Below are 12,183 nucleotides of genomic sequence, written 5' to 3'. Positions count from 1 at the left end.
AGGGATAGAAATAGGCGTCCCTGTGCCACCGACGGGCGTGCCAGGGGAGGACACGCGCAGACGGCCCGCGTGTCCCCGTGCTACCAGTTTTATCCCAAAAGCGGTGCAAACTTGGATCCGGGATGGGTCGAAAACGGACATAAAACGGACAAAAGTCCGCTTACGCCTGTGTGCTTGGCCGTCTGGTTTGTCCGTTTTACTTTAAACGGACGACGCGCGGACAATATGGGGTCGTGCGGTGGAGTTGGCCTTACGTGCAGTTGAAAGGAGCGAGCGAGGGACGGTGCCAAATGGACGAGAGACGGACGGATGGGATGGATGCATAGGCCGGTGCACGTCTTGGGTGTCCGTCCATGGACCAAGGCATATTCCGTGGGATATTTGTTCACTTGGGAGAGGAAAGACGGACCCCCCCATTCCATTCCATTCAACTCAATCCAACCAACTTGGAACGCACAACCCAAAATCAGAGTCAGAGGAGGGGGCCGGGTCCGGGTCTGGGTCTGGTCAGAGGTCCTCCCCTCCCCGGTAGGGCAGCGTCGCAGCGACGGCGCCGCCGCCGTCGCCCTCCCTCCCGGATTCCCTTCAAACCGGGACCTGGCCGCCGCCCCCAAATCCCATCCCTTCCCCTTCAAATTTGGCCGCCTATTTTTATCTCCTCCCCTCCCCAGATTGCTGTATATCCCACACCGCAAGAAGAAGAGACGGATTCCCCTGCAGATTCATCCCCTTCCTTCCTTGCCTCCACCGCTCCCTCCCTGGTACGTAGCTTCATCCTCCTCCCTCTTTCCCACACCACCGCATCCTTGTGCTTTGGTTTGGATTGGATCCCTTCTCCTCGCAGGAATCAGCCGAATCCCCTCCCGGCGTTTTCCACGGTTTCGATTTGGTTTCCGGCGCCGGCGCCCCTTCCCCAACCTCGCCGCTGCTCGAATCCACCACTTCCGCTCCCCGGAAGAAATTTGCCTTATTCTTCTACTTCTTCCTCCTCCAGCTTTCCTGGAAAGGAAAAAGATCAAGATTTCCCCTCCCCTGTTCCAGCTTGTCCAGCAATGGCGGAGCAAGGAAAAGCGAAAGCGCGTTTCTTTCTTTCTTTTCCCCTTTCCCTTTCCCCCAATCCCTCCGAGCAACCTTGACGCCAGCGCGGGCCGCGTACGCACGCAAATCTATCCATCGCTGTCACCAGTCACGCCCCAACGGCCCACCGTCCCCTCTTCCATCCCGTTCAACAAAAATAAAAAAGATAGCATCACTTCTGTTTTGCGACCCATCCTCCTTGTGGCCGTGGATGCCACGAGGCAGACCACTCAGATTACACCTTTTTGTTTCACGATTTCGTCAGATTTATATTACAAATCAAGAGGCTCACCTGCAATTGTTTCTCTCTTGTCAAATTAATTATTGGCTGCTGCAGGAGCAAGGAAGCAGGCGGGCACCGGCTGCCGTCCACGGGGCTCGGCTGTCAACCCACCCCAACCTTGGCAGCCACCCCACAATTCCGCCGCCCCCAACTTCTCCGGCCACCCACAGCCAGGAGACCAACCAGGTAAGCAGCAACCAACAAATTCCCAATCTTTTTCTTATATTACACCACATGTGTTGTTGACCTTGACAAGGACGTGTAGCTGTGTAGGACACACACGGTCCGGGTTTGTTGGCCGAGCTGGGGCACACAAATCTCGTGGCACACATGTTTTCTCCTCCCCTGTTTTCAGCGCTTGAATTGAATCCACTTCAATTCAACTCGATTTACGCCAACCGCCTGCGTGCCAGGACCGACAGCTCAATCTCATTCTCTGCCATTGCCTTTTCTTCTTCTTCTTATATGATGACTCAGGGCAGCAGGGGAAGGAAGGACAAGCAGATAACAGACGCCAGCTCCTCCTCCTCCTCCTCATCATCATTGGCAGAATCTGATTGATTGATTGATTGCTGAGAGGCACCAAAAGGGACATGGCATCCTTCCACCGGCCCCTCTCCGCCATGGCGGTCGCCGCCTTCGCCGCCGTCTCCTCCATCGAGCTGCCCGACAAACTCTCCCACCACCACAGGCTCCCCGACGATGTCGTGTCGCTTCCCGCCAGCAAACCAGAGGCCAACACAGCCCCTTCAGCCCCGCCGCTGTCCGGTCTGCAGTTCATGCCGCGGAATCTCCAGGCTTTCGATCCGGCCAAGGCGCCCGTCGCGTCCCTGCCGGTCATCCAGACGGTGTACCAGTACGCCAAGTTTGCCAAGACCTCGTCGGAACAAGAGGCGGCGTTACCGGCCATCCCTTCCTCCTCGTCGGATGCTCTGTACCGCTGGCATCTGCCGGACCCGAGGGCGTGCAGCGGCTCGCCTGACAGGTCCCAGACGGTGGTTGTTCTGCTCGGGTGGCTTGGCTCGAAGCAGAAGCACCTGAAGAGATACGCCGATTGGTACACCTCCAGGGGTTTCCATGCCGTCACCTTCACCCTCCCCATGTCCGACATCGTCAGCTATAATGTCGGAGGGAAGGCTGAGAAGAACGTGGAGATGCTCTCTGAACATCTTGGTGATTGGGTCAGGGAGGAGGACGGGAAGAAGATTGTTTTCCACACTTTCAGTAACACCGGCTGGCTTTGGTATGTGCGCAGTTTCTTTGGATTTCTCGCCTTTAACAGTTAACTGAAGTTTTGAAGCTTATTTATGGCTTTGTGTTGCTGCTGTAGCTATGGCGTAATACTGGAGAACTTGCAGCGGCAGGATCCTTCAGCAGTGGAGAAAATCAAGGGTTCCATAATCGATTCAGCGCCTGTTGCTGTTCCGGACTCTCAGGTAAAAACTGTAGCTAACCTCACATACCTGAATGGTATTAGGTGTTTATTGAAATCCTATAAAAATATCCTCTTTGTAAATTCTGCACATCCAAAGTTTGTTGTTTATTATGCTGAACGAATGTGTTGTCAGTTGTGTTTTATCCTTCTTATTTGCATATCTGTCATTTACTCTGTTCCTCAATTGTTATTTTTGAACACCACGCAGGACAACGGTTTGTTCGAACATAAACATTGCTTGTTATTTAATTTTTGTGTTCTTTTTTCTGAACTTAGGTGTGGGCTCTAGGTTTCTCAGCTGCTATCATGAAGAAACACAGTGTGGCAACAAAAGGCACTGCACCAAATACAAGGTCTGACGTCGTAGTTGTGGAGTCTCACAAAGATATCAGACCAGCAGCTACCGAGGCGGTTCTACTATCTGCATTGGAAAAGTTTTTTGATCTTGTTCTGAACTATCCGGCCGTAAATAGGTATGCAGCTCATCCACATATGCAGTAGTAGGAGTTCTGTGCATTTTCAGCCTTGTGGACAATATCCAAATTCTCTAAGCCTTTTCAGTACATCTGTTTTTAAATGTGAGGCATGGCATCTGACTCATAGAAGAGTTCATTGTTTGTTTGATGAGTCATCAGTATTCCCGTCATCATTGATTATATCTTGCCAAATGCCACCATGGCTCATGTTGTAACAGAGCTTTGATAACAAAAGACCTGTTACAGAGAGTGTACGAATGCCATAGAATCTGTTGCACATTCAGTAAAAACCATGCATGTGATTGCACCAGTACTTCTGTTCCCCAAAATGGCATGCCTCATGTTATACCTGACATTTGATCACAAATAATAAGGAATTACCTGTTATAGATGTCATATAACATGTCCTAAATGCAGCATTACATGACTACATGGTTCAGTTAATCAACATCTCATATATTTTTACTTACAGGAGGCTGTCTGGTGTTATGGAGCTTCTGTCCTCAAACCAACCAAACTGCCCTCAGCTATACATATACAGCTCTGCCGATCGGGTTATCCCAGCGAAGTCAGTGGAGTCATTTGTGGAGAGGCAACGAAAAGCAGGGTGTGAGGTTAGGTCGTGCGACTTTGTATCATCCCCTCACGTCGACCACTACCGCAGCAATCCGGGGCTCTACACCTCTCAGCTGACCAACTTCTTGGAGGACTGCGTGCTGGCCCGACGCGAGGACTCCTCGTCGCCGTCACCGTCTGCATAGGGTGTTTCTGCAGCAATACCAACATATTCTTTCCTGGTGATCCATTGAAATGTACCAGGATTATAATACATCGGCTAATTATACATCTGACCCAATTTACTCGTTCCTTGTTGGTTCGCTTGTGGGTTTATGTTAGGAGGCACAACTGTAAAAAACGTGAGAAGAAAAGCAAAACAAAATTGTGGTTGGCTTGCTTGCTGTTGGTTCCAGTGCAGAAACCATTTATTTGTGTGGATGGGAGATGTGCCTGGTTTCTTTGTGCATACTCTGATGACTGATTACTGTCTCTCTGTGTGTGGTTGTGTCTGTGATCCTGCAAATTTCCCGTGGCTACTGAGGGAAGCATATATTTTTTTTCATTATATGTTCACGGGACATTGAGCTGTTTCTGGTATTCTCAAAATATTCAGAAATCTTTTAATGGCCAAAGGAAATTCTGAACTCAGATCACAGGGAATCTTTCATGATTCAGAGTTGCTGAATGCAATACTCTTTCCAACTTTTCAAATGTGTTGATTGGAGATCGATGCTAGGTGGTTTGCAGTACCAATTGCCATCCAGCAGAGTATTTGTTGGTGGTTTGCAGTACAAATTGCCATGCAGAGCAGAGTATGTGCCATTGTTGATATCAGACACCAGCTCCTACTTATTGGCAGAGCCTGATTCCTTGTTGAGAGGCAGCAGGCAGGATGGCATCCTCGGTCCCCCTTCCGTCGGACCCTCTTTGCCATGGCGATTGCCGCCTTCACCGTGGTATCCTCCATCGAGCTGCCTGACAGGCCTTTTCATGATTCAGAGCTGCTGACGATGTCGTGTCGCTGCCTAAAATCTATAAAAATGTGCGGGTTACGTCGCCGGTTCAACGGAAATTAATAGCACGGTTCAGAACGGGCCGATTTGTATTCTGGGAAATCTGGGCCTGCAAGTCGCCCAGGAAGTCATCCTTGTGTTCACTCCTATAGTAGCGATAGTAGTCGCTGAGCATGAATTCCCTGAGGCTTGGGAGATATTGTAGCCCAAGAAAATACCTGGCGATGCACTGTGAAGGGTCTCCACAATACCGCAACAGCTCAAGCTTAGGGGTTGCTCCTTGTTCAAACTCAAACGATTTGACCTCCTCTTCCCGATAGACTTCCAGCACCACTAGACTTGGGAATTCCTCCCTATGGAACTTGATGTGGACCTGTTCGCCCACGAATGACTTGTCACGTAGACTCAGGAAGGTCAGGTTGGGTAGCTTGCCTAAGACCTGCATGTCAGAATCATGCTCCAATATCCTGGAGCCCCATAGCTTCAGCTTCAAGAGATTTTTCAGCCCCATGATCCATTCGGGCAGTTTGCCCAAGTTGCCGATCAGCTTGAGGCACTCTAGGTTTTTTGGAGGTGAGGCCGTTCCATCCAAACATCCACACAGACCTGATTCCTTTTGTGGCTTCATCGTCAATGACTCGAGGCGGCTGAGACCAGCAACTGCTGAACATAACATTTGGCCGTTTGTCTTGTTGATGCCACTCACTCCTAACTTGCGCAATTGAGCGAGTCTTTTTATGTCATCGAGAGTGGCCTCCCCCTTGCGATGTTCACTGCATCCAGTGTCTGTAGGGCTTTCAGCTTGTGGATCCCACTTGGAATTGTAACACCATGTACACTTAGACGCATTAGCACAGCAGGCATCAGGCCGCAGCAGAGCGCAGTGCATATATCACGCCTGTTCCAGTGTGCTCCAGTTCTAGGCATTATCCTATCGAGAAACTGAGGTCTGCAACATGCTAGGCAACAAAGCATAGAGAATAAGGGCATAATGCACATACTGCGCAGCCTGCTTACATCTGACATATCCCCACAGCCTCTAATGTTTGCCCCAGCAAAGATATGTCGTAGCTTACTAAGCCGGATGATGGTCCTTGGCAGGTTGAATATTTGCGTACCTTTAATATCCAGTGTCTCAAGTTGCCTGAGATTACCCAACCAATCTGGCAAATAATAAATTTCCATACATCCTCTCAAAGAAAGGTACTTGAGGTGAAGAAGCTTGCCCATGTGCACAAGGTGATGATCAAATAGACCTGATACACCTTCTAAGTCTAGCACTCGCAGCAACCTCATCTTTTTAGAAATGAAAAATGGCTTCGACTCCCCAAACACTGTTAATGATCTTATGCGAGATAGGTCTACTGAACTCTCAAACTCATTCTGATCTCCCTCCCAATCGCTGCTTATAACGAGGTGACGTCCAGTCCCTTGGCAGTCCAAGATACATCCTCTCTCTAGCCTTAAAACAAGATTTTCCTCCATTGACTTTGAGATGATTATTTCACGGATCAGGTCATGGATTTGGCATGAGTCAATTCCTTTTCTACTATACATTGATCGTTGAGATGGTAGGACCATACTTCTGCTTATAAACTCCATGAAATAGCTACTAGCCATTTCCTCCGCAGATTTTCCACGCATCTCCCTTGAATAACCCTCCGCAATCCACCGACGCACCAACCGTCGCTTGCTAACCTCATGGTCTTCAGGAAAGATGGCCAGGTACAGAAAACATGACTTAAGATGATAGGGTAAACCATCATAACTTTTAAGAAGAACTGCTCTTATGGTCTCAAGCTCTGGATTCATCTCCAACTCAGTACTAAGATGCTGATTAAACTTTCTCCATTCTAGAGTTGTTTTTGGTTGGTTTGCCAAAAATCCACCTATAGCTACTATTGCAAGAGGAAGCCCTTTGCATTTCTTCAGAATCAGTTCTTCTTGTTCAACTAGCTCATCATCCAAATTTACAGTCTCCTTAAATACCTGAGATTTATGAAAATAATATTTCTCAGCATAGGAAAACAAAGTATTGCAAATGCACCTCTGTAACAAATTACCTAGCTTACGGTTGAGAATATGTGTGTAAAGCATTGTTGAAATCGTTTTAACAAACAAGTTGGTCTACCAAATCAACTTTACATTAATCCAATACAAATCAATATACACTAGACGTGATTTTTTTTACTCACATATAATGAATATGAAAGTATAAAACAACTGATGACATTAAAACACGGTTTTCCATAATATGAAAAACACCCTTTTCTCTGAGACCTGCTATTTCACATAAACACTATTGAAATTAGAAAAGAGGCCAGGAATTCTTGAGGATATAGCTTCCATGGCGATCTGAAAAAGTGATCTACACCAATAATTGGGTTCTAATTTTAAAATTACAGATTAATGATGCACCAAGTTATGGCATTGTCTAATGCCTCGTAATACTCCTGTACTTAACTATTACTATTGGATGTATTGCATGATACCAGTTATATATAAATGTCACTTTTTATTTATCAGCGTCAACATGCAGTCACTTAGTTCTATCTATTTGATGTAAATATTCATAAAGGTATTATGTATCTGTATGAGTTTTCCTGACCACATAGGTTCCCAATGACACTCTAATTTTAACAAGATGGACTAACAAAAAGATAATTAATTGAACATAATGCTACTTTGCTTATACCTTCCTCATCAAAAGAATATGAGCGTCATCATAATTCAGGGTGCTGAGCTTCCGTGCATTTCCTTCCACATTTGAACAGTGCTTAGCAATACTCTCTTCCCTTGTGGTGACTATGATGCAACTTCCCGCTGTTTTGGGCAAATGTTGTATTATGGCATTAAATTCGGCAGCAGATGTATGTCATTGAGAACAATCAAGTACTTCTTTCCATCTAAATAACCTCTCAGATCTGTCACATTTCCAAACTGCATTGCCAAGCTTCTAAGAAGCTCCTCACAATTGAAAGGACGCATGACAGTGGCACAAGCACGTGCCTCAAACATTTGACTGATCTCTTGGCTTTGATATATATCTCTGACTAGTGTGGTTTTCCCAAGACCACCCATTCCCCATAATGATATCACCTGAAGTTCTTGTCCATGTTTATTTGAAACTAGTTCGATGATTTCAGATCTTTCATTCACTCGCCCGATGAGCTGAGATTCCTCCAAAGCAGCAAACAGCATCGTGTCGATGCGAGTAATGCCATTTCTGTCCATGGAGTTGTTGGTCCCACTAGTTGTCGCATTTGGGCTTGGCATTGGCTCCGGTGATATTTCCTCCTCAGGATAACCCTATACACAATCAAACAAATCATGATTACTTGATGTCTTCTTTTCTCCATGATACTTTTTGTTATTCTTTTATCTCTAGCAAGCCACACACACAATATCCTTATAATTTGCAGCTCAATGGTGTATTCATTCAGACAACGGAAGGCATAATTAACTCAGTTGTTTAGGTGGAAGCAGGTATATATATGCACGTCTATTTTTAAATCCGGAAACTGTAAAATTCCAGAAGTTCCCAAAATATGTATGAATATCAAGGAGTTTAGTTACCTCTTAATTAGAGACATTGTGTGGACCTTAACTGTGTAGAACCATATAAGTTATATAACATTGATAAAACTTGGATAAGATAAATGTTTATATATGCATTGAGAACTATTAACTCTGTCCTAAATTAGTTGTCTTACATTTGTATAGATACATCTAGATACAGATGTATCTAGACACGTGTTTGTGTTAGATACATCTAGATACAGATGTTTTTCGACACGTTTTTCTGTTAGATACATCTATATATCTATATATAGACAAATCTAAGACAATTAATTTGGGACAGAGGGAGTATTAATCAAGCTATCAGTACAAATGAAATCACAAATTTGATGTGTGAATCGAACAAACCAGAAGAACACCCGGAGGTAGTGTTAGCAGATGATAATATTACCTTTTCGTAGAAAGCATAAAGAGTCTCATCAGAAGACAACTGCTTGTGCTCTGGTTCTAAGCTCTCATGACCTACACATAAAGTTGCAACTTCAACTTGTGGTGTGAAAACCATGATTTGGCTCCCTCTCTTGTTGTGTGGAAATAATGTTTTTATCTGATCCCACTGTTCGATGCTAGAGACATCCGTCAACACAACCAGATAACTCTTTTCCTTCAGGTATCCCTTGAACTCGTCAATGAGATCATCTTCTTCTTCCTTGTTCATCTGCATTCTCCTCAGTATCTGGGCCTCCATTGATGCCTGTTCACTTTGCTTGGACTCTTGAAGAAGGCTTACATATAACTGCCTAATGATGTTTTGGATGAACTCCATTGGATTGAATGCCGACATCAACCTTATAAAGGCACAACAATCAAACTTGCCGTGTCTCTTCAAATGATCATAGGCCCTCTTGATGATGGATGTACTACCCTCAATCTCAAAGTCAACAGTACTTGTTCCCCACACCCCAATCACCTTGAGGTTATTGTCGTCCCTCTTGTTGAGCAATCGGACGAGATTCACTTTTGATTTCTCCCGCTGCCGCCTTGACTCCTCCATGCCAGACATGGTTTCTCCTAGAACAGCAGATTGCCCACCGGTGGCGGCAGGCTTGGAGCCAGAGCCAGAGCCCTTGATGAGGTGGTAGTGCATGCTCCTTTGGCTAACATCCTCGACATCGGCTTTGAGCTCCTTCATCTGCTTGGCCACATGGCGCCTATCCAGCAGCGTACGGGGGATACGCCACCATGATTGCCTGTGCCTGTCCAGACGAACGGCAAAATCCTGGAGAGTATCCTCATGCGCGGCCATGAGAAAGGCCTGCATCATCTCCAGCTCTCTGGTGACGAAGACCTGATCCCGCCGGACTCCTAGCTGCAGAGCCACCTCCTCCGCCACCGCAGATTTGGCGTAGCTCAGCGCTCCGTGCAGCACGGACTTGCCCACGCTCAGCACCGTGGACTCCATGGCTTGGCTCTCTTTTTTCCTATGAGTTTGTGGGAGTGAAAACTGTGATGGAGTTGGGACTGCGAATGCTCAATGCAAAACAAAGGGTCGATCTAAAGCAATTGTGAAGTGTCTGTAAACACGACAACCTGCGCGTGATTCCTGGGCCGTGCACGCGGGTGGCTCATCAACCAAGAAAGGTGAACCGTTTTTTAGACGAGCCGGCTCTTCGCCCAGGGTAATTGCGCATCCGATTCCAACGATAACGTCAACCTGCCAGGCTTCAATGTTTTCTTTTACCTTCTTCAAGAGAGACTCGTGAGCTGTGAGTGGTGCCATCCTAGGTCACTGAGTATCCACATGTGAAGATGCCTCGGCAACAGGACAAGTCTACATGTTCGTTTGTGGGTCGGCAGTTTCATTGTACGATCGCCTGTATATCAAATGGAGCAAGTTGTACGAGGCTTCAACGGAAACAAGAATGCCAAGAGTTAAGTGATTACCTAATTTGTCCTTGTGTCTAAGCATATAGACAACTAATAGTAAGTGCATCTCCAACGCAGAACTGTAAATTTGCTTCTGCGTCGGTTCGCAGACAAGGATATAGGAGCCGCCCAAAAAAAAAAGGATACGAGAGCCGGCCATCCAAAGATGCTCGCATACCTTCTAAACACTGTTTCAACTAACCGGACGAAATTCATGCGAACACGGCGGATTTTCATATAAACCAGAGCAAATTTATTCGATGGCATCGCTGTCGGCTGCCATGTGCCTCGATCGCCACCTCCATACCCTCCGCCAGACAGCCCCTAGCCCGCCCCCATGGTCCTCACACGCAGGCGCGCTACCCCTAGACGCCATCCGCCTCGACCGCCACCTCCACATCGTCTACCAGACCACCTCGAGCCCGCCCCTGGTCCTCACACGTAGGCGTGCCGCCCCTCATCGACAACGGCCACCGGCCGAGCCGCGCAAGCCTCGCCTGACCACGCGTGGACCAATTTTGACCCTGACAGTGGGTTCCGTGGTCCACAAGGAGAGAAAGGTTGTGAGAAATAGTTTTTATTTATTTCAGTTGGGTCTACCTGTAAGTGAGAGAGAGGGGCAGAGGGACGAATCTGAGCAAACTTTAATATTAGGTGTAAATGTGATTAATGGGTTCGAGTTAGGAGCTCAATGTAATTGGGGCAAAATAAATTCATTGTGAGCACGTGATGCAGAAAAACAGAGGGGCTAAGAAAAATAGAGTGGGCCTTTTTTTCAATAAATAAATAGCGAGGGCTTTGTTGCCAATGTCGATGCACTTCATATGGCAAAGGTTCTATTGCGAGTCATCAAATCTGTAACTTTAGTTTTTTATACAGTGTGACTAAAATCAACTATTCATTTCAAAACAACCTTTTTTTTTGCGCGGCGCAGGAGGGTCTTCTCCTTCAGGTGGATCACCACCGCTCAGATCTCCTTCAGCAGAAGATTTGTTCTTCTCTGGTTTGACTCAAATGAAGCTCCCTTGAGCTAGTGTAATGTTGATATCATCAAAGCCGCTGATCTCGCAATTAGTTGAGAGACCCCAAGACGCGACGAGCGTCGGCGCCAGGGAGATGAGCAAGAAGGGACAGAGGGTCTTCGATCTGGTTCAGCTCGATCGCGGCCACTCAGATAGTCGTCTGAGCGTATAGAGTAGCTAGCCAGCTAGTAGGGTGGGCGAGTGCGTCTGCTGGTACTTCTCCGTTTCTTTTTAGTCCGCATATAAGGTTTGGTCAAAGTCAAGCATTATAGAGTTTGACTAATTTTATATTAAAAATATAAACATTCACAATATGAAATCAATATATTCAGATGCACCATGAAACATATTTTCATACTATATAGTTTTAGTACTGTAGATGTTCATAATTTTTTATATAAATTTGGTCAAACTTTGTGTAGTTTGACTTTGACCAAATCTTATATGCAGAGTAAAAAGAAACGAAGCGAGTATCAAGACCTGAGTGAAAGCTATGTCCAGATCGAGGAGCTTGGCACGCCTCTACCGGCTGCTGCTGCATGCGTGCCTTCTGCACAGGTTTCTATTGTATTCTGCACCATCCACGTGACTTGCGTTGAGTATTGTTTGACTCACTCTTGCTTGTTTCTATCTTTTGAACTGCAAAGATCGTCTTATATTTTGATTAGGGGGGAGATCTACAAGTGGATGTTTTTGTAAGTGCAAATGAGGTTGCATCTTTCTATGAGCTGAGCTGCATGCGCTGCTTAGGTGTTGACAGGGGTCCCTGATCACTGATCGAGGTCACCTTGGCGCATGAGCTCAACAGCGTTGGGCTCCTTAAACTTGCATTGCGTTTCTCGATGCGAGGCGTGTGGATCGAGAAGCTCGACGT

At 46.4% G+C, this 12,183-nt stretch overlaps 1 protein-coding gene and 1 pseudogene across 1 annotated transcript; one reads left to right on the top strand and one right to left on the bottom strand.

Moving 5' to 3' along the window:
• Positions 1 to 454: 454 nt before the first annotated feature.
• LOC123158063 (transmembrane protein 53) lies at positions 455 to 4,227 on the top strand. Its single transcript, XM_044576200.1, has 6 exons — positions 455 to 761; positions 1,415 to 1,546; positions 1,838 to 2,603; positions 2,691 to 2,796; positions 3,072 to 3,268; positions 3,744 to 4,227. Exons 3-6 carry the CDS (start codon positions 1,954 to 1,956, stop codon positions 4,030 to 4,032), a joined length of 1,242 nt encoding a protein of 413 aa, XP_044432135.1. The 5' UTR covers positions 455 to 761; positions 1,415 to 1,546; positions 1,838 to 1,953; the 3' UTR covers positions 4,033 to 4,227.
• A 300-nt stretch (positions 4,228 to 4,527) lies between these two features.
• LOC123158064 (disease resistance protein RPM1-like) lies at positions 4,528 to 9,823 on the bottom strand (annotated as a pseudogene).
• Positions 9,824 to 12,183: the final 2,360 nt, after the last annotated feature.

The sequence above is a fragment of the Triticum aestivum genome, chromosome 7B (genome assembly GCF_018294505.1).
Source record: "Triticum aestivum cultivar Chinese Spring chromosome 7B, IWGSC CS RefSeq v2.1, whole genome shotgun sequence".
Lineage (NCBI taxonomy): Eukaryota > Viridiplantae > Streptophyta > Magnoliopsida > Poales > Poaceae > Triticum > Triticum aestivum.
Note: the sequence above shows the minus strand (reverse complement) of the source record. Positions and strands in the feature narration are given on the sequence as shown.

Excerpts from the sequence above, each read along its gene's own strand:
- LOC123158063 (XM_044576200.1), top strand. The coding sequence starts at position 1,954 with ATGGCATCCTTCCACCGGCCCCTCTCCGCCATGGCGGTCGCCGCCTTC. Across the intron at positions 2,604-2,690 it reads AGTAACACCGGCTGGCTTTG|CTATGGCGTAATACTGGAGA; the intron begins GTATGTGCGCAG and ends TTGCTGCTGTAG. Across the intron at positions 2,797-3,071 it reads TTGCTGTTCCGGACTCTCAG|GTGTGGGCTCTAGGTTTCTC; the intron begins GTAAAAACTGTA and ends TTCTGAACTTAG.